This window comes from Meles meles, chromosome 13 (assembly GCF_922984935.1).
Source record: "Meles meles chromosome 13, mMelMel3.1 paternal haplotype, whole genome shotgun sequence".
Taxonomy (NCBI): Eukaryota; Metazoa; Chordata; class Mammalia; order Carnivora; family Mustelidae; genus Meles; species Meles meles.
In genome coordinates this window covers 53039391-53062567 of record NC_060078.1, presented here as the reverse complement: position 1 = coordinate 53062567, position 23177 = coordinate 53039391, and the positions used below count along the sequence as shown (strand labels likewise).

The following is a 23177-nucleotide window of genomic DNA, read 5'->3' as shown; positions in this document are numbered from 1 at the left end:
ATAAATACAGAGACAGACAAGCTGTTGGTGAATTCATCATCAGAGGAGTTCCCGATCATTTCCTTCAGTTCTCCAGAAGGTGAGAATCGAATTGTTGTTGGATGTGCTGATATAGCTAGGCTGCAAGGATCCAGACTATGCCTACTGAATATAGATTGCTGGGGATGGATCTTGTTTGAAGATGTTGCTACTGTTTCTTTTGGCTTTTACTTCCTCAAGTCATGATATTTGATTTGGTAGCATTGCCAACATAGAAATTTATAGTCGTCCTTGATCTCTTATACAAATGTCTAAAAGTAGTTGGACTAATTTTTATATTTGACTTAGAGAATAAATCCATCTCCTTGTGCTCAGCCACACGAAGGATATCAATCAGGCATGCCTTCACTATCTCAATGAGTTCTGTACATGCCTGTGATGAACTGTGATGGCACATATTTTTTTTCCTTTGGAAAAATGGAAATCTGGATAAGGGGAATGTAGCCTGTAGTGGAGGGTGGTTATCTTCTGATGACTTTTTCACCTCCCACAGAATAAGACCATTCGTCCTAGGAAAGTAAGCTGTATTTTATTTCCCCACCACAGCTGGGGGTTGGACAGACATTTTAGAGCTCCATTATCATTGTCATTACATTTTAGTCATTTGTAGCCCTTGGTTCTCCTAGGCCAGACTAACTGGGGCAAGCACAGTAGAGGGAGTTAGGTGAAAGCAGTCGCATATTGAAATCAAAAATAGTCTTTGGGTTTTTTTTTGTTTTTTTTTGTTCTTTTTTAAAAGATTTTATTTATTTATTTGACAGACAGAAATTACAAGTAGGCAGAGAGGCAGGCAGAGAGAGAGAGGAGGAAGCAGGCTCCCTCCTGAGCAGAGAGCCCAATGCGGGGCTCCATCCCAGGACCCTGGGGACCTGAGCTGAAGGCAGAGGCTTTAACCCACTGAGCCACCCAGGCGCCCCTAGTCTTTGGTTTTTGCTCCCACTTGGTGAAACCCATTACAAGAACCCCCCCCCCCACCCCACCCAGTAGAGCCTTATAGGAAGGAGCATAGGCTCTTCTCTGTGGTACACACTGAGCTTTCCTATTTTCTTGTAATGCTGCCCTTCTTCTTGGGGGTCTTAATGGAGGCTGCCTCATGGTTTATTTAATCTTAACCCAGATTAAAGTCCTTGAAATTGGCCACGTACTGAAGGCATTTGTTGTAGTGGAAACAGATTGTCCTTTGGGAAATGTCTTAGCCGGGATTGTTATCCTTGTTGCCCCTCTTTGGGGGCTCAGGTAGATCATTTTCTGTTACACTGAGATTTTTTTTTTTTTTTTAACTGCAAAACACCATTTCTAAGACTTTGCACTCAGATATTTTCATCTGTCTTGAGCATCGAACTTCAGTGGCTTGTGACTAATGAAATAGAAAGGAGTTGTTAATAATACCTTATAACTTCCAAATTGCTTTTGAATTTTCCAGTGGTAATCTTATATTCCAAAAGTGTTAGCATTATATTTTATACTTTATTTTTCAAGAAATAGTTTTACTATAAATAGGGCATGACTATTAGCACTATCTATATAAAGTACTATGTGATTTAAAAAAAAACAGTATTATATTTTTAGTATGACTTATACTATTTTAAAATTCTGAAGAGTCTTCCCAAAAGGAGATCTAGATGACAGTCTTTTTTTTTTTTTTTTTTTTTAATTTTATTTATCAGAGAGAGAGAGAGAGAGAGTGAGACAGAGAGAGACAGAGAGAGGTCACGAGCAGGAGAGGAGCAGAGAAAGAAACAGACTCCCCTCAGAGAAGGGAGCCCTGTCCCTGGACCCTGAGATCATGACCTGAGCCAAAGGCAGACACTTAACTAATCAGCCACCCAGGTGCCTAGATGACAATCTTAATAGGAGCAGACCTCTTTGTTTTATCAGTTGTTACTCAGAAGAATAGACAATTTCAGAGAGGAAGGTATTGTGATAAAAGCAAGCCAGATTTTTTTCCCTCCCTCAATTTCCAGGTATTTTAATGCAAAAAATAAAGGTTTTATTGAAGATAAAATAATGCCTATTTATGCCCCTTCTGATTTATCTTTAAATCTGAACGCCTGTCAGTCTTTAAGGAGCAGACAGATCTACTTCTTTTGTATTTCAGGTAAGAAGAAAATATGCTAGCATAGGTTCATTTTTCCTCTCTAGTGTCAGATGTTTTGGGCTTTACCTGATTATTAGCTTATTGATGATAACAGGCTCATTTTTGTCTCTTAGATGATTCCCAACATAGACCAAAAAAGCAGCTACTCTTTGTTTCAAAAACATGCATAATCCCTAACTCTGGAACATCCCTTCCCTGCACTAATACCAGACAATACTCCTACAGAATTCTGTGTGTTAACATCCTCTTCTCATTTTAGTAATTCAGCTTTCCTAGAGAGGACAGGAGAGGACTACTTCACCAGATTATAAAAATTACTTGGATCCTTCCCACTTTTTGTTTGTATGTCCTTCCTCCTTTCCTTCCTTCCTCCCTTTCTTACCTTTCTTTCTTTCCTTTTTTTTTCTTTGCTTTCATAGTGTAACCCAGGTCTCTTATTTGTATCAGGACTTAACAGGTTTTTTTTCTCGTGGGGGGTTGTCCCCTATGTTATGAGCATGTGCGTATCAGACCTGTGAGTTCTAGCTCTGTCCTGTCTTTGAATATCATCAGGTTGAGCAATGTTTTGGTTGGCCCAATAATAATCTTTACACAATCTCTCATCTTACTTCAGTAAATATTTCTGAAATATGTGGAAAGCAGTTATTGGTAATTAAGAATCCATTCTAGGTCAGCACACTGACCAGCTCATCACCCAACCTATCCTGTCTCAAATCCCCATCCCAGGTGCTCTCCTAGATTAAATAGGGCTCCACAAAAACAATATTGTTAGCATTTCTCTAACAAAAGAATGAGGGGTAAGAGGGAAGAGGGGAATGATTATACTCTGTTGATGACCTATAAAAAAAATTCCTCTAGTTATTTTTTATCTGATGATATATTATGTGGGTTTGCTTGATACTATTCTTTATTCGTTAAAAAAAAATTAAGCCACAATGCAACAATTAATCCACTGAGCCACCCAGGCGCCCCCATAATGCAACAATTAAAACTTTTTTTCTTTTCAGTTTCCAAGAGAAGACTTACAGCAAGATGAATAATCCAGCTATCAAGAGACTAGGAAATCACATTATCAAATCTCCCGAAGACAAGCGAGAATACCGTGGGCTAGAGCTGGCCAATGGTATCAAAGTACTTCTCATCAGTGATCCGACCACGGATAAGTCATCAGCAGCACTTGATGTGCACATAGGTACAGTTTAAAATTGTGAATTAAGCTTGGTTCTGTTTTCTTCATCTAATGTTGACATTTATTAGAACTCTCCATATGTGTGCAAATGAAGACCTCCTAGTTACTGGTTTGATTTACCTTACTTGGAGCAGTAGCCCTGTACAGCTATTGGCAATCTACATTCGTCAAAATCAAATAGTCTTACATTTATTTACCAAGACATTTTGTCAGGTTCTCAGTTAAGGTGACCTAGCAGTAAGGAAATCAATTCCCATCCTTTAGAGTAGCAATAGTAATGCTTTCACTTTTGTATACTTTTGGTACACTAGGAAATAACATGTTTTCTAGATTCTTATGTGCACATTTCCTTTTAATTTAATGTAGCTTTCATCAGGTTGTTTCTCACCTATATGTACATAGGTGTGTTTCTTTTTTTCCTCTCTGAAAAGCTTTTATTTAACTCAATAGCATTTTAAAATTGAGGAAATAAGGTAATAACCATCATGTATTGGACAAATAATTATTGCCAAGTACGACATAGTGCACTTTGTAGCTCTCATTTGATTTGCATTCACACAGCTCTCTAGATTAGGTATGTATAGAAAAAGCAATTGAGGCCAGATAAAGTAGTGTGCTCACAATTTTGCAGTCAGCAGAGCTGGTAACCCTCAACCTATGCTCTTACCACTACACTGTATTATCTCCTGCAATAAAATGCCAGAACTAGAAAGTTCTAGCTCTTATAAAACAGTCAGTTCAACTCTTTCTTTCCCTCCAGTGTGATGTGTGAGGAAACTAATGTCCAGAGAGACTGAGTAATCTGTCCCAAATTACTGGCTAATTAATCAGAAGCTGAGGCTAAGAATCTACACAATACCATTTTAGAGCAGACTGTGCCTAACTTTCTCTGGCTATATGGTTGGAGTTGTCATGTTAACAGAAGTTCCAGATCATTTGCAATCCATCTGTATTTTATAACTTTCAACATAAAAAAAGATGTGTTTTTTTTCTTCTCTTTCAGGTTCATTGTCAGATCCTCCAAATATTGCTGGCTTAAGTCATTTTTGTGAACATATGCTATTTTTGGGAACAAAGAAATACCCTAAAGAAAATGAATACAGCCAGTTTCTCAGTGAGCATGCAGGAAGTTCAAATGCCTTTACTAGTGGAGAACATACCAATTACTATTTTGATGTTTCCCACGAACACCTAGAGGGTGCCCTGGACAGGTAATGCCAAATACTCTATGAATTATCCAGTTTTGTGTACTTTATTACATTAATAGTAGTAACAGTTACTGTTTTTACAAAAATGTCTTCACAGCTTTATAGCTTAACAAAAAGTATTTTAACCAGTATTTTCCCCTATGTTTTATAAAAAAGAAGAAAAATAATGGGTGATATTACCTTGTGGTAGAGGGAAAATAATGGCATGGCTTTAAACCAGTCTTCAGCCCTACATAGTATTTTATTGACATACAGAATTCTCACCAGCTCTTCCTGTTCTAACTGGTATTGCATATGAAGCATGTCATGAAGAATAAACTGTAATAGTGTCATGGATTTCTTTTCAGACCTGCTCCTATTCCAGAATGCTAGAACTTAAACATTCTCTTCTCCTTTAGTTACTCTAGTCTCAGGGATACTTAGTGCATATGGATTTTTTTTTTTTTTAAAAGATTTTATTTATTTATTTGACAGACAGAGATCACAAGTAGGCAGAGAGGCAGGCAGAGAGAGAAGGAAGCAGGCTCCCTGCGAGCAGAGAGCCCGATGCGGGGCTCGATCCCAGGACGCTGGGATCATGACCTGAGCTGAAGGCAGAGGCTTTAACCCACTGAGCCACCCAGGCGCCCCTGGATTTTTTTTTTTTTTTTTTTTATTGGAGTAGAGTTGACATTGTAGCAGTTTCAGGTATACAACATAATGATTCAATATTTATGTACATTACAGAATGATCACCATGGTAAGTCTAGTTACCATCTGTCATCATACAAAGTTACAAAAAAATTTTTTTTCTTATGATGAGAACTTTTAGGATTTACCCTTCTGCAACGTTCAAGTTTGTAATGCTGTATTATTGACTATAGTTACCATGCTGCACATTATATCCCCATGACTTTTACAACTGTAAGTTTGTATCTCTTGACTCCTTTTACTCACTTCCTAAATCCCCTTTCTTTTGACAACTGCCAGTCTCTTCTCTGTATTTATGAGTTTTGTTTTTCACATTCTACAAAATGTGAGATCGTATTTGTCTTTCTCTGTCTGACCTATTTCACTTAGCATAATACCCCTAGGTCCATCTATGTTGTTGCAAATGGTTAAGATTGCATTCTTTTTTTTTTTTTTTTTTTTAACAGCTGAGTAGTATTCCATTGTGTATATACACTACATTTTCTTTATCCATTTGTCCGTCCATGGATACTTAGGTTGTTTCCATATCTTGGCTATTGTAAATAATGCTGCAGTGAACATCAGGATGCTTATATCTTTTCAAATTAGTGTTTTTTTCTTTTTGGTTATACACCCAGAAGTGGAATTGCTGGATCATATAATTGTTCTATTTTTAATTTTTTGAAGGTTGTTGTCCACAGTAGCAGTGGCAATTTACATTACCACCAACATAGGGGTTTCTTTTTCTCCACATTCTTGCCAACACTTGTTGTTTCTTGTCTTTTTTTTTTTTTAAGATTTTATTTATTTATTTGACAGAGAGAGATCACACGTAGGCAGAGAGGCAGGCAGAGAAAGAGAGGGGGAAGCAGGCTCCCCACCGAGCAGAGAGCCGGATGCGGGGCTCTATCCCATGACCCTGGGATTATGACCTGAGCCGAAGGCAGAGGTTTAACCCACTGAGCCACCCAGGGGCCCCGTTTCTTGTCTTTTTGATAATAACCATTCTGGCTGATGTGAGGTGATACCTCATTGTGTAACACAGAATGTTTCGACCAGCTGTTTCAACCCTAGGGAAATTTTGTGAAGGTGTTTTCTGGACCATGCTCCATTAGGCCAGTTTAATTTCTTTTTTTCTTTCTTTGTTTCTTTCTTTTTTAAAAGATTTTATTTATTTGACAGAGATCACAAGTAGGCAGAGAGGCAGGCAGAGAGAGGAGGAAGCAGGCCTCCCGCCGAGCAGAGAACCTGATGCGGGGCTCGATCCCAGGACCCTGAGATTTTGACCTGAGCTGAAGGCAGAGGCTTTAACCCACTGAGCCACCCAGGTGCCCCTAGGCCAGTTCAATTTCTTGGTCAGTTTTCTACATAGCTAACAATTTCTAATTTTTTGTCATACTAGTGATTTGATTCGTTATCCAAAGTGTAATTTTTCTCTTGGTAACTTTTTATAGTTTTCTTTATTGCTAAGGAAGTGTAATTCCATAACTTTTTGATGGGTCTGTAATGAATTTTGACTTAGCAGTTTTAGTACAAGCTTTATATGCTTACTTATATTAATAATAGTCATCATATTTTTAAAAAACTTAGTAGTTTGAATTTATTCCTTAGTGGAAAGAACATAAACAGGGAAGAAACATGGGTTTGGAATATGTGTCTGGGTCATAGTAGCCTGTTTCTTACTCATTCTAGATTATGTTTCAGTCTTTAGGCAGCAGCTTTGAGGTGTAATCATTTTTTGTATGTATTCCCAGAAGACTTCCATTAATGAGTTCCCTGGGATCATACACTGAATTTAATTTCCTGCTTTATGAGTGCTACAGCAGATGTTCATATAATCTCTGTATGATGGAGGATGTCTGTTACTTGACTCAGAGGATTTAAAAAAAAGCAAAAACACTTGTATCAGAGTTTTTTTTTTAAGGCTTTATTTTAGAGAGAGAACATGTGTGTGTGGCGAGGGTAGGGCAGAGGGAAAGGAAGAGAGAATCTTAAGCAGACTCTGCACTCAGTGCAGAGACAGTCACAGGGCTCCATCTCATGACCATGAGCCGAAACCAAGAGTCTGACACTCAATGGACTGTGCCACCTAGGCACTTCATGAGAGGATCTTTTTAAAATATTATGTTGTATCTTTTTTTAAAAATTTTATTTATTTATTTACAGACAGAGATTACAAGTAGGCAGAGGGGCAGGCAGAGAGAGAGGGGAAAGCAGGCTCCCCTGAGAGCTAAGCAGAGAGCCTGATATGGGGCTCGATCCCAGGACCCCGAGACCATGACCCGAGCCGAAGGCAGAGGCCTTAACCCACTGAGCCACCCAGGAGCCCCATTATGTTGTGTCTTTATCATGACCCTTTTCATGGGCCTACCCAGCTATGGTAAGTGCTTTTAGGCACTTTAACGAGTAAAAGAAGTTACGTGTCCAGAAATATCTGTTTCCATGTATCTTTTTTTTTTTTTTTTTTTAAAGATTTTATTCATTTATTTGACAGAGAGAGAGAGATCACAAGTAGGCAGAGAGGCAGGCAGAGAGAGAGGAGGAAGCAGGCTCCCTGCGGAGCAGAGAGCCGGATGCGGGGCTCGATCCCAGGACCCTGAGATCATGACCTGAGCCGAAGGCAGCGGCTTAATCCACTGAGCCACCCAGGCGCCCCTCCATGTATCTTTGATTATAGATTCCAGATAGATGGAGTTTTCCTTTGGATTGGTATGTGTAAAGTACTTAGCACAGTATCATATTACTGTGTGCATAAAATAAGTATCAAGTATCAAGTAGTGATAACAGTCTCTCTGACAACTGAACCGTGAAGTGCAGTTGGTAAGATACCTATAGATCCGGGAGTCTGTTAGGCCCTATTCAGACAGCCTCTGCTTTGTGGCTTCATCTGATTTCTGGATCTTGTTTTTATAAGATGGGGTCTAAAGTTTCTTAAGATTTACTTTGTGAAATCATGCTTTAAATTGCAACCTAAGGGGCGCCTGGGTGGCTCAGTGGGTTAAAGCCTCTGCCTTCAGCTCAGGTCATGATCTCAGGGCCCTGGGATCGAGCCCCGCATCGGGCTCTCTGCTCAGCGGGGACCCTGCTTCCCTTCCTCTCTCTGGCTGCCTCTCTGCCTACCTGTGATCTCTGTCTGTCAAATAAATAAATAAAATTAAAAAAAAACAAACTTTAAATTGCAACCTGATGCAGGAGAATTAACTTATAACTAAAGTTACTTTATTTTTTTTAAAAAAGATTTTATTTATTTGATAGAATGAGTAGGGGGTGTGGGTGCGGAGGGAGAAGCAGACTCCCTGCCGATCCTGTCCTGTCTAGGATCCTGTCCTGACTAGGACCCTGGGATCATGGCCTGAGCTGAGCCACCCAGGTCTCCCACTTGTTATTTTGGTACTACTACTAAAGGATAGCCTCAAGAGAAGCATTTGGTTACTTATGTTAGAGTTAAATGCCATGTGATTTGTTGAATCACTGGTTATTAAAATTTTTAAATTCTCTTAATATTTTATAAAAGCCCATAATTGTGTCTTCGTCAAACTACTGTGTTATAGGATTTTCATTCCATTATTCTTTCCCCACTAGTTAAAGGTGGTTTGTTTTTCTCCATAAGAAGAAAAGATATTCAAATAGAGCCTTTAAAAAAGTGGGTCACTTGAAGTGCCTGGGTGGCTCAGTTGGTTAAGTGTTCAACTCTTGATCTCGGCTCGGGTCTTGATCTCACGGTCATGAGTTTGAGCCCCATGTTGGACTCCATGCCCGGTGTGGAGACTACTTAAAAAGAAATTAAAAAAAAAAAAGGTCACTTAGTTTGTCCTGAAATGTCTGAGTCTTAGTGCATTTGCACCTAAAACTGTAAATTTAAGATTGATTTGCCCAAGAACTGTCACCTGCATTTTCCTTTTTTGGAGAATTAGCCGTACATAACAAGGATTTTCATGACTTGTCAAATTGCATATTTTAAATTGATTGCTACTGTCTTCTAAGTCTGCCTGACTTTTTGCTGTTGTTGATTTATAATAAGAAATATATATTTGGTCTTTCTCCCTATTTCTGGCCAAAACCTCCTAAAACCCTTAGAATTTCCCAAGTGACTGAGAGTGTTAAAGGTGTCTTTTGGTATGTTATTAAGGCGACTTTGGGAAGCCCTTAGGTAACCTGATGGGGGGCTGGTTTCCAGTGCAACTAGCCCTATGATTGGAAGGTTGGAACTTTCACTCCTATCCCTAGACCTTCCAGGAGGGGGAGAAGGGGCTTGAGTTCAGTCACCAATGCCTGTGATTTAATCAGTCATGCTTATGTAATGAAGCCTCCGTAAAAAACCAAGAGGGCAGGGTTTGCAGAACTTCCTAGTTGGTGAAAACCTGGAGCTTGGGGAGAGTGGCCTCCATGCCTTTTTCTGTGTACCTTGCCCTGTGCTTCATTTCCATCTGGCTATTCCTGAATTATATCCTTTTATCATAAACTGGTAATCTAGTAACTAAAAGGTTTCTCTGAGTCCTGTGAGCTGCTGTAGCAAATTAATTGAACCAGAGGAGGTGGTAGGAACCTCTGACCTGTAGGCAGTTAGTTAGAAGCCCAGGTACAAGGTGAACTTGGGATTGGCATCTGAAGTGTGTCTGTGGAGTATAATATCTGGGGTAGATTGGTTCCTCTGAATTTACACATGTCCAGTATTTTTCTTCTGTTACTTGGAACTTATTTCGCATTTCTTTTTTCTTGGTAGCAATGGCAGTTTTTTGGTTCTGTAGAATTCATATTTCTTATCTGTTAAGTTTCAAACTTATTTTTTAAAGGCCACTCTTTTAAAATAACAGCTTTTAAATTATTAATTGTGTTTCACACCCTTAGGTTTGCACAATTTTTCTTGTGCCCCTTATTTGATGAGAGTTGCAAAGACAGAGAGGTGAATGCGGTTGATTCAGAACATGAGAAGAATGTGATGAATGATGCCTGGAGACTCTTCCAGTTGGAAAAAGCTACAGGGAATCCCAAACACCCCTTCAGCAAATTTGGAACAGGTTTGTCAAACAGCGGCTTTCATGCATTAGTTTTCTCTGACCTCATTTAAACCCATGGCCTCTTTTCACAGTATTGTATTTTATAGTTCAGGTTAGAGGATTTTAGAACTCCCCATTCCTAGTACCCTGTTCTTTATATATTGGCAGTCCTGAGAAAATGTTGTTATATTGTTGCTACTCCCTGTTATTGCTTACCATACCCCTACGCTTTGTTATCTATCTGGTCCCTGTGTAGGAACTCATATTTGTGACTTGTGACCTGAAATGAGGCCGAAGCTTAGTTGTAAGAGATGCATGGAGAAAGTGATGGTTTATTAAGAACAGTGATCAAAAAAAAAAGAACAGTGATCAAATATGAAGCAAGTTTGTTGGATAAGAAGATACAGAATGTATTCAGAGTTTAGCAACAGGAAGAATGAAGTCACTCCAACAGGTGACTAGCATTTTAGCTGGTAGTTCAAAAAGATGTCAGATGGGCTCTTGGCAGTGGACTTCATACATAAAACTTGGGATGATATACTCAAAGTGATGGTAATAATGATGTAAGTAAGCAATTATTTCGCCCTCTAGGAGATGTACTCTGGCCATCATTCAAACAGGGAGGGGTCTGAATGTTTAAGGAGCAGCAACAGTTAGAGGTGTGAATAGACATTAAGTAGCATTTCAAAGAGAAAATAAGATCCTTGTATTCTGAAGTCTACCTTCCAAATAGGAGTGCTTTTTAAAATGCTCACTTCAAGGCTTGTTGAATTGTCTTGCTCCCATCGCCTCCATCTCTACTCCCTGCACAGGTCTAGTATCCCTCCTAGGGGTGGCTCTGGGAGCTCAAATACTGTGGAAGACACACTAGGCCCTTGCTGTCAGGGTGCTGCAATCTCCTGGAAAGAGATTAGAGGTGGGGATGACAAGGAGTAGAATAGAATAAATGTGGAGATTCTTGATTTCATAATTTTACTGTTTTTCTTTATTCAATTTTTCATTAAAATGTGTGTGTTTAATTTAAATATTTAAACAGTGCAAAAGTATTTTTTAAAAAAAGCAAAAACAAAAACTCTCTTTTCCTCATCTACTTCTGCCAATCCCACTCACCAGATGTAATCGTTAACAGGCTGCTATGATTAAAATACTGCTTTGGGGATTATAAAATGGCATAAAAATAATAGATTGTTCAGTGCACTTACAAATTTATGCATCTTATATAACTTAATTTGGGAACATTTTTTAAGACTATAAAGACAGCTTTCTTTCAGTTTGGATACCATTCCAGTATATCCCAACAGCAGCCAGGGAATTAGCATAGCTTTGCAGAATTAGAAGGAGTTTTTTTTAAGTTTATTTATTTATTTTTTGGTAATTGCTACACTCAGTGCGCTCAAACTTATGACCCCAAGATTAAGAGTCACATGTTCTCCTGACTGAGCCAGCCAGGTGCCCTGAATTAGGAGTTTTTGTTTAGTTAATTTATTTTTCAGAAAAGATTTATTACTTTATTTTTTTTAAAGATTATATTTATTTATTTGACAGGGAGAGACACAGCGAGAGAGGGAACACAAGCAGGGGGAGTGGGAGAGAGAAAAGCAGGCTTCCCGCTGAGCAGGGAGCTTGATGTGTGGGTTGATCCCAGGACTCTGGGATCATGACCTGAGCTGAAGACAGGTGCTTAACAACTGAGCCACCGAGGCGCCTCAAAAAAGATTTATTATTTTAGAGAGAGAGAAAGAGGGAACATGCAGGGGGAGGGGCAGAGAGAGAAAAGAGAATTATAGGAGTTTATAAACATTGCGATTAGAAGCAGTGATATTTTATTCTTTAGATTTTCATCTCTAGTACATGGCAGTTAGTGTCAATATCATGGCTAAGATGAATACTGTGGTCCCTAAAATGTCTGTGTAGCTCTGAGTTGTTTGAAAAGTGGCTTTTGGGTACACCTAAGTGGCTTAGTTGGTTTAGCATCTGACTCTTGATTTTGGCTCAGGTCATGATCTCAGGGTTGTGAGAGATTTAGCCCTGTGTCGGGCTCTGTGCTGGGTGTAGAGCCTACTTAAGATTCTTTCTGTCCCTCTTCCTCTGCTTCTCCCCCTATAAGAAAAAAAAAGAAAAAGAAAAAGAAAAAGATTTTATTTATTTATTTGACAGAGAGAGATCACAAGTAGATAGAGAGGCAGGCACAGAGAGAGAGAGAGGGAAGCAGGCTCCCTGCTGAGCAGAGAGCCCGAGGTGGGACTCGATCCCAGGACCCCGAGATCATGACCTGAGCCGAAGGCAGCGGCTTAACCCACTGAGCCACCCAGGCGCCCCGAAAAAGGTGGCTTTGATAGAGAATGTGAGCATGTGTGGTATATCAAGAAGGGGATATGAGCTGTAAAAACAAAAACAACAAATTTCAAAATCATTCCATCCAAACTGTTGTACTTTAAGTCGTCTCTCTGGTTGGCTACTTACACCAACAATGCTGCTTTTGTGCAGAACGTGTTGGAGCTCCTCTTTGAGAGTTGTTTTCTTTTAAATAGCCTCACTGGTGACAAATCATAATCAGCATAATCAGGAAGCGCCCTAAATCTTCCAGAAATAAATCTGGTGAATAAGGCTGGTGATATTACTTCTGGTCACAACCAAGGAACAGTCTTAAAATGTTCTGGAGGAAGGTTTTAGGAGTGATGGGCGAAGAGAGACATTGAATGGTCATTTATGTATGGCTGGATTCTGAGGGCATGCTTGTTTTTAATAAACCCCTGACAAGGCTGGGCAGTTAGTCAGTGAAGTATGAGGTAAGAGGAACAGTTAAGAGATGACTGAGCCAGACTCAGCACAGAAGTACAGAAAATGTGATAGATGTAATGCAAATGTCCAGTTACCTTCTGATTTTATTTTATTTTATTTTTAAAGATTTTATATATTCATTTGACAGAGAGAGATCACAAGCCAGGACAGAGGCAGGCAGAGTGAGAGGGAGAAGCAGGCTCCTGTTGAGTAGAGAGCCTGATGCGGGGCTTGATCCCAGGACCCTGAGACCATGACCTGAGCCGAAGGCAGAGGCTTAACCCACTGAGCCACTCAGGCGCCCCTACCTTCTGATTTTAGAAGTATAAACTAGGGGCGCCTGGGTGGTTCAGTCAGTTAAGTGTCCGACTCTGTTTGGGCTCGGGTCCTGATCTCAAAGTGGTGGATTGAGTCCTGCACTGGGCTCCGTGTTCAGTAAGGAGTTTATTGGAGATATTCTGTTTCTGCCCCTCCCCCTACTCATGCAGGCACGTGAGCTTGTGTGTGTGCTCTCTCTCAAATAATCTTTTCAAAAAATTGTTTTTAAAAGAAGTATAACCTAACATTGAACTTTTTGGAGTAGAGGTTCTGTCCATTTTTGAGGTCACAGATATGTTTGAAAACATGATGGAAGCTGTATACCCTCACTCTAGAAATTACACTTATAACATTTTACAGAAGTGATCCTTGAAAAAGAATCCTTTTCAGAAATTTATACTTAGTTTACTTCTTTTATTTTTATTGACTTCAGATGTTTCTGTGAATGTGGGTCATTTTCTCCATCAAGGGATTAGGACTTATTATGTTAATAATAATAATAATAATAATAATACTTAAAATATTAAAATATATTTAAAACTGTTTAAAAGATATTATTTATTTGACAGAGAGCAAGAGGGAACACAAGCAGGGAGAGTGAGGGAGGGAGAAGCAGGCTTCCCGCTGAGCAGGGAGCCCAATGTGGGGCTTGATCCCAGGATTCTGGGATAATGACCTGAGCTGAGGGCAGACGCTTAACAACTGAGCCACCCAGGTGCCCCTAAAACATTATTATTTAGATAAAGATAACAGGAAAAGCTGAGTATTTTTAAATGAACAAAAGCCAAGCATTGTGTTATTTATTTTTAAGAAAACCTTACAGTAAGATGTTTGTCCTTCATAGTGGTTTTTCATGCTTCAAATTAGTATATCAGTTGCTTTCAAACTTTTTCGTATACAGCCCACTGTAGAAGGATGTTTTACTTAATAATTCAGAGCATATATATGTGTGATTGTGTAAACAGCCAAAATGAAAGTTTTACCAAACTGTAACTATCTAATATCTTGATCCCTGTTATATTCTTTCTTTAAAAGAAAAAATTCTGGTCTGCCAGTACATTAAATTTATTTCATCATGGGGCACCTGGGTGGCTCAGTGAGGTAAGCTCTGCCTTCAGCTCAGGTCATGATCTCAGGGTCCTGGGATCAAGCCCCACATCGGGCTCTCTGCTCAGCGGGGAGCCTGCTTCCCCCCTCTCTCTCTGCCTGTCTCTCTGCCTACTTGTGATCTCTGTCAAATAAAATAAATAAAATCTTTAAAAAAAATTTATTTCGGGGCGCCTGGGTGGCTCAGTGGATTAAGCCGCTGCCTTCGGCTCAGGTCATGATCTCAGGGTCCTGGGATCGAGCCCCGCATCGGGCTCTCTGCTCCGCGGGGAGCCTGCTTCCTCCTCTCTCTCTGCCTGCCTCTCTGCCTACTTGTGATCTCCCTCTCTGTCAAATAAATAAATAAATAAATCTTTAAAAAAAAAATAAAAATAAAAATAAAAAAAATTTATTTCATCATAGTAGGTCCCAAACCAAGTGTTATTAGGCATTTTGGTAGACTCAGAAAAAGCATTTGTTAAAGCTCAGCACTTGTTCATGGATAAGAACAGCAAGAGGGTGCATGGGTGGCTCAGTTGATAAAGTATTCTGACTCTTTTTTTTTTTTTTAATATTTTATTTATTTGACAGAAATCACAAGTAGGCAGAGAGGCAGGCAGAGAGAGAGGAGGAAGCAGGCTCCCTGTGGAGCAGAGAGCCCGATGCCGGGCTCGATTCCAGGACCCTGGGATCATGACCTGAGCCGAAGGCAGAGGCTTTAACCCACTGAGCCACCCAGGCGCCCCAAGTATTCTGACTCTTGATTTTTGAATCAGGTCATGATCTCAGGATCATGAGATGAAGACCGACCTTGGGCTCTGTACTGGGGCGTGGAGCCTGCTTAAGAGTCTCTCTTTCTCTCCTTCTGCCCTCCCTCCCCAACTTGCGCACATGTGTGTATACATGCGCACACATGTATTCTCTCCAAAACAACAACAGTAAACTCTTGAACTGAATAAAAACCTGTCAAACATAATTAATGGTAGGGTTTCAGAAGGATTCCCATTGAAAGGCAAAAAGAAAACAGGAATACTGTGTGCTTACTTTTTTGTTTTTTTGTTCAGCTACTGTAGTATAGTTACTAAATGTTGAAATAAGGGAAGGCAGTGTGATATGTAAGAGGTAGAAAGGAAGCAAAAGAAAACTTATTTCATGATTGTCTGCATAAAAGTATTCAAGAAAATCTTTATTTTTTTAAAAAAAGATTTTATTTATTTATTTGACAGAGAGAGAGAGAGATCACAAGTAGGCAGAGAGAGAGAGGGGGGAAGCAGACTCCTTGCTGAGGAGAGAGCCCCATGTGGGGCTCGATCCCAGGACCCTGAGACCATGACCTGAGATGAAGGCAGAGGCTTAACCCAATGAGCCACCCAGGCACCCCCAAGAAAATGTTTACATCAACCATTAAAAATAAGATGATTCGTCAAGGTTGCCAAAAGACAAACACTAAAATTGCATTCTTGTATTATTAGTAATCAATTAGAAAAATGTTACAGGAAAAGTGATTTCCCTTAGTATAAAAATATCTATAAGGTATTCAGAAATAAATCTAACAAGAGGTGCAGGAAATACATAGTGCATATGAAAGAATACCTTAGTAAATAGGAAAAAAACCATGTTCATGAATGGGTAAACTCAGTATCACACAGATGTGAGTTCACCACAAATTTATCTTAATCCAGTGCAGTGCCAGTTGAAAGCCCTAGTTTTGTCTTGTTTTGTTTATCTGTTTGTTTGAGGAACCTGATAATCTGATTATAAAATTAGTAAGAAAGAGGGGTACCTGGGTGACTCAGTTGCTTGAGCATCCAACTTTTGGTTTCAGCTCAGGTCATCATCTCAGGGTCGTGAGATTGAGCCCAATGTCAGGTTCCCCGTTTAGTGGGGAATCTGAGATTCTTTCTCTCCCTCTCTCTCCGCCCCTTTTGCGGGTGCACATACTCTCTCTCTAAAATAAATAAATCTTAAAAAAAAAATTAGAGTAAAGGGCCAAGAATAGCAAAGATGCTTTTGAAGAACAACAAAGAAAATACTAATTCTACCAGATACCAACACTTATTATAAATTTATAGTTGTTACAGTAGTGGAATTGGTGCAAGAATACAGAGAGATAACAGATTATAGACCCTAGAAATATACCCGCACTACATGGAAATTTGACCCAAGACAGAGGTACATTACAAAAAGATGAAGAAAAGGGATATTACCTCTGTAGAAATAAGTAAAATTAGGTGCTTGTCTCATATCATACACAGATAAATTGCAGGTCAATTAGACCTAATTATAGAAAGAAAACTTTACAACTTGTAGAGAAAAATACAGATTTTTTTTTTCATCTTAAGAAAAGTGTTCTTAAAGGGGGAGAAAAAAAAGAGAGACAAATCAAAAAACAGACTCTTAACTATAGAGAACAAACTGAAACTGATGGTTATCAGGGGGGAGGTGGGTGGGGATAGGTGAAATAGGTGAAGGGGATTAAGTATACACTTATGGAGAACACTGACTAGTGTACAGAATTATCAAACAACTATACTGGACACCTGAAACTAACGCCCTTTATCTTAACAATGCTGGAATTAAAATTTTTTGAAGTGTTATTAAACACATAAAGCACAAATCATGTCTTCTAGAGATAAAGATAAATTACATGTTTAAAGATAAATTTAACTTCATTAAAATTTTAAATTTCTGTTCAGTAGACCTAAAAGCAAAAGATAATCCACATATCCAGTGAAGATATTTGCAAAGCATATAACAGAAAAACTAATGTAAATAAATAAATAAAAGATAAAAGGGCTCATTAGAGAAATAGCCATGGAATATGAATATGGAGTTAAAAGAAGAGGGTAGTCGAGTAAACAGTAAAAAGATGTTCAAATCATTAAAATTAGGGAAAAATAAAATAAAAAAATAAAAAATGAAATAACAAAGGGCACCTGGGCTCTTGATCTCAGCTCAGGTCTTGACCTCGGGGTTGAGAGTTTAAGCCCTGAGTTGGACTCCATGCTGGACATGGAGCCTACTTAAAAAATTAAATTAAAAAAAAAATAGTGAGATACCATTTCACATCTATCAGGTTGGCAACAATCAAAAGTCAGACAAAACTGAGAATTGTGTTGGTTAGGATGTAGGAAAAACAGAAACTCATATGCTGTTTTTGGGGAAATAAGTTGGTTCATCCATGTCATAAAGCAGTTTAGCAATATCTAATGAAGAGGTGCCCATGCCCTTTGACCCAAGGAACCCATTTCTTGACATATACCCTAGAGAGAAACAAGTTTAGTTGTTGTGCACAGGGGAATGTACACAAGAATGGTCAAGAAGCATTTTTTTGAACTAGTAAAAAGTAGGAAATGACTTAAAATGACTGTCAGCAGTTGAATACATTAATACATTTTTGTCTGTTCATACAGTGGAATATTCTAGAAAAGTTAAAACGAGTGAATTAGATCTCATGTATCGAAACCAAGTAAAGAACAAAATATTTTGAGCAAAATTCAACTTGCAGATTGTGTTTTGTGGGATAGCTTTCTATAAAATCTGAAAACAGGCAGAACAGTACTGCATCTTGTTAATGTCCTTATGTTTATATAATATGGTATAAAATATGCATGTGAATGATTAAACACCAAATTCTTTTTAGTATCTCTGGGAGTGGGGAGAGAGAGACAGGAGGAGAGGGGAGGCAAAACTTTATCTCTGGGAGGAAATAATTTTGTGACAAAATACAGCAAAATGTGAAGGGTGATAAAACTGGTAGTAAGTACATAGGTATAAATGGTGTAATTCTGGATGCTTAAATATTTATAAATATTTCACAGTTTTAAGATTAAAAGAGAAATGAAATATTTCTTTTACCCATTTATCTAACGAAAAGGGGAAAATGAAAGGCTGAGAGGGTAGCACTTCTCAAGATGAGCGGGAGAAAGCCTACTTTTGTGTGTGAGGACTGTTTGTACGTTTACTACTTAAGTTTGTCTGTGTCGAAAGAAATCTGCAGATTACCTGTCTTGTTCTACTAAGCATTTGGTCTTGTAAACCTTTGTCTAACCAAGTGGGACAAGCCCTTAAATTTTTGTCCTTTTTCCTGTGTCTTGGGTTCCCATGCTCAGTTCTCACATTCTCAAGCTGACATCTGGCAAGTATTTTTCTCTTTGAAGTCAGTTAATCTGTTTGAAAGTTGTTTTCATAGCCACTGTGTGTTAAATCTGTCTCTACACATATGTCTTCATTGAATCCCTGTGTGACTTTCCTAGCCTCAGACTTCAGCCAAGAATCCCACCACCAACTAGCATATTCCTAGGTGATTTTAAGTTTGGCTTCCCAAGTTGGGCAGTACTCAAGGTGCATATTTCCTCTACCACTGGGCAGCTCAGAGACTCTGGGCAAGTTTCTTAGCTTCTGTAAGCCTCAGTTTCCTCCCATATTGGGTTGACATGAGAATTAAATGAAGCTGTACATGTGAAATGGCTAGCAAAATGTCTGGGGACTGTAATAATTTTAAATAAATAACAGTAACCTTCACAATAATCATATCATAACTGTGAGAGAGGTCCAAAGTTTGAAAAGGACCTTGGCATGAAAGGTAAGTTGGTCAGCCAAGAGCGACTCCAGAGTAGGTTTAGTGAACTGACTTTCAGGCATTGTATTCTTAGAGGAATGTTGCTCTCTTGGTGTCCACATGAACTTTTTATTTCATGTATCATTACCTGTGCCTTTAGTTTGAGTTCCACGGTTCCTGATAAATTGGATGCCATTAATGCATTTATTCATTCATTTTGCCTCTCCCTGGAATAAGAGCAGGAGCAGTTGGATTTTTTAAAAATTTAAAAAAAAAATTTATTTATTTATTTGACAGAGAGATAGCACAAGCAGGCAGAGTGGCAGGCAGAGAGAGAGGGAGAAGCAGGCTCCCCGCTAAGCAGAGATCCCGATGTGGGGCTCGGTCCCAGGACCCTGGGATCATGACCTGAGCCAAAGGCAAAGGCTTAACCCACTGAGCCACCCACGAGCCCCTAGTTCTCATTATTTTTCAGAGATCTCTTTCTCTGAGCATAACACCACAGACACTGTGCAAACAACTGGATTTAGTCAGCTGGGAAGGAAATAAAAGAAGGAAATCAAGGAGTGCATGAGGGAAACAAAACAGGCCCTCCTTGTACAGGTGGAGTGAAAGACAGTAGGAGGGCATGTGGAAAAAGAGGGTGGGTAGCGCTGTATTTTAGGGATAGGTGCTATTTTTCTTACTTAATTGTTATTTACTTGAGTACGCTTTGTAGTATGTGCCACAGGATTATAAGAATTTGAGTCGAGTGTTATAAGTTAGCCCAGATGATGTCTGTCTCCCTTAGTTGACAAGTAATTCTCCTCTAAACCCCCCTACATGTAAAGTACATTAGAATATGCAAAAAAATGTAGCCAATATCTTTGTATTCAAGGTGCTTATAGTTGAGTTGGAAACTTATTGCAAATCCAGGATTTCACTGGAGAATAATGTCGGGTTTGATTTTCCAGGATCATTATCTCTTTTTTCTCTTCCTCTGCACTAAATTTTATTGAGCGCTGTGCAAAGTATTTTAAATGGATTATTGAACTTAATTCTTAAAATATCCTTTGTAGATACGTGCTTATTATTTTCACTTTATAGATGAGTAAACTAACACTTGAGAGGTCATTAAATTGCTTGGTGTCACTCAGCTTTTAAGTGCTGGAGCTGTGATATGAACCCAGTGATTAAAAACCCAGCTTTTAATCACTCTTCTATTCTACGTGCTTAGGGTTCCCTGGAATTAAATTTTCCAGGACCGTAGAAGAAATGCAAACTGAATTCTTCTGAAGGGTAGGTAGGATTTTCTTAAGCAGAAGGAAGAGCCGTTCAAGAGGAAAAAGAACTAATATTTATTGTATGAGTATTAAATGCCACATACTGGGTAGGTGTTCTGCCTAATATGATTTCACTTAACCTTCACCACCAATACTGAAATTTCCTCATGGCCTTTGACAGATGCTGAACCGAACTAAGAGAGGGCATGCAGGGAGAGGGAGGTAGGGTGACAGTAGAAGTTTCTGTGTAGGTTAGAAGTTTCCATACCAAGTCAGTCTTAACTCAAAGCCTGTGTACTCTACCATAATGTTAGCTTGGCCCCCAAAACTGTGACAAGAAGAAAAAACTGTGACTGAGGAATGAACCCAGTATCTTTTAGAGCACATGTCTCAGAGTCATTTAGTTATAACAAAAGACACTTTTCCATAGGAAGAGGAACAGAGCAAGAAAATAGATTAGAATTGAAAAGTATGAAATATAAACTAGAAGGTAATTGACTTCTGATCTTGGGATGATGATAATGACACAGAATAGGACCCCGATAACAGTTAATTATTTACTATTTCTCCCGTCCCTCCATCCCTTTCTTCTTTTTAAACGAAGACTTTAAAACCTACAATAGACAGATAATGTAATAAACCCTGTGTATGTATCACTATGCCCCTGGCCAGTCCTGGCTAATCCACATTCCCATTTACCCTCTTGTATTATTTTGAAGAGATCCTAAACATGATATCCTTTTACTCACAAATATTTCAATATATGTCTCTAAAAGATAATGACTCTTTTAACAATGACAAAAATAACACTATCACTAATCTCCAATATCTAGTTTTCAAATTTCTAGTTGTCTCATAAAAATCTATAATTTTTAAAGGTTTATTTGGATTAGGGTCCACATAATGTTGAAATGTTAGTAATTGATAGGTCTTTAAATATCTTTTGGTCTGTAGGTATAGCGGTATAGGTTCATCCTTCATCTCCCTCCTCTTACCCTCCTAGAATTTAGCTAATGAAGGATTAGGTTGGTTGCTGTATAGAACTTTTCATAGCCCAGATTTTCCTGCATGCATCCCAACAATGTAGTTTAACATATTCCTCTGACCTCTGTCACAATTTCCACAAATTGGTAGTTGGGGTGTTTTTGGACAAGAGTTTATAGGTCGTGTTGTGTTCTTCCATCAGGGGCATATATAGTCTAGTTGTCTCTCTATTTGTAGTGTCGCAACCATTGATTCTCAGTGCTTCACCTCCCTAATTCTAATTTGGTTATTTCTCCTCCTATTTGAATAGTAGTTGTTATAGGAAAGGCACCCCGACAAATGCTTGATTCATTCCCTTCATTTAGTTTTCAAAATAATGAGTTGGTTCCCTAGCATCCTTGGATGATGACTCATTTGTTTGGACATTACAAATATTTGATATGTTTCAGCCCACTTAGTCATTTAATATTCCCTAAGTTTTTCCAGGATGTTTTTATTGTCTTGTTTTTTTCCTTGCTAGGATATGATTCTGTGGAAAACTAGAAATTTACGGGAAGCCAGAACTGGATTAATCCAGTGTACAGGTGCTTTATTAGGGCACTTGTGATGTTTTCACTTCTAGTCGCATCTCATAATTTGCATCCTGTACTTCTATGTGCTAACCCAGTGGCAGGAGAATTGCCCTTTTTAATTTTATAGGAAAATTCATATATGTCTCAAAAGGCGCTAGTTTCTTCCAGGATTTTTAGAAGATTGTTATAGTAGGAAGAAAGAGGTTTTTTTAGAAAAAAAGATTTATAAAAAAAGATTTATAATTTATAAAAGATTCAATCCTTGAACAATGTGGGAGTTGCACAGTCCTCTGAGCCAGCCAGGTGCCCCTCTTGTGTAACTTCTGACTTCCCAAAAACTTAACTACTAATAGCCTATGTGGACCAGAAGCCTTACCAATAACGTAAACAATCAGTTAACATGGATTTTATATATTCTATGTGTTGTATACTGTATTCTTTTTTTTTTTTTTTAAGATTTTATTTATTTGTTTGACAGACAGAGATCGCAAGTAGGCAGAGAGGCAGGCAAAGAGAGAGGAGGAAGCAGGCTCCCCGTGGAGCAGAGAGCCCGATGTGGGGCTCGATCCCAGGACCCTGGGATCGTGACCTAAACCGAAGGCAGAGGCTTTAACCCACTGAGCCACCCAGGCGCCCCCTGGGTTTATAGTTTACAAAACCTTTTTCATCTTTATAGTTTATAAAACCTTTTTCATCTCCATTATCACTTTTCATTATCTTCATGACAATCCAGGTTAATATTAAATAGTTATTGTCTAACAGAGGCTATTCATTCAATCCTTGCAATCCCATGAGGTTGGTTCTGTTATTATTCTTAGTTACCAATAAGGAAACTGGGGTCTAGTGAGGTTAAGAGACTTGCCTGTGTCTCGCGGCTGGGAGACGGAGGCGTCAGGGATTGAGCCCCAGCTCTTAACAACTGGGCATGTATCCATATTGCCCCTATTTTGCAGATCAAATAAATGACCCCTTGGAGATATTGAGAGACTTTTCCAAGGTTGCTTAATTGATACATGATGGAATCAGGACAAGAAACCCTGAGTCTCCCATCTGCCAAGCTAGTGCTCTCTTCAGCCCAGAGTGGAAGTGTCCCAGTCAGCAACCCTGATGTCCTCAGTCCACTGCTGGAGCTCCCTGGAATGGTAACAGAGCCAGAAAGGTAGGAGTCAGGATTTTGGTAGCAGCATTTCAATTTGATAGGAATGACCTCACTGAGTTAGCACCAAATTAGGACAGTATGTGTCTAGAGATTGAACTGCTTGGTATTTGGTATCCCAGCCGTATTCACACTGTTCTCCACGAATGGATTCTTAGGTGGAGGAAAGTCATCTAGACCATTTCCTGAGCTTTCTTCTCTACTTCAGTGCCATGGTTTCTGTGATATTCTCAGAAGCCAGGAGTCCTTCCTACAGT

General features: G+C 39.0%; 1 protein-coding gene across 2 annotated transcripts in view; it reads left to right on the top strand.

Annotated features, from left to right (window-relative positions):
• IDE (insulin degrading enzyme) overlaps window positions 1-23177 on the top strand; it is a 111500-nt gene that overhangs the window by 28151 nt on the left and 60172 nt on the right. For both annotated transcript variants that reach the window (XM_046027055.1, XM_046027054.1), the window contains exons 2-4: window positions 3145-3329; window positions 4330-4537; window positions 10052-10221. In XM_046027055.1, the coding sequence (XP_045883011.1) occupies window positions 3145-3329; window positions 4330-4537; window positions 10052-10221 (563 nt within the window). The remainder of the gene's footprint in view (window positions 1-3144; window positions 3330-4329; window positions 4538-10051; window positions 10222-23177) is intronic.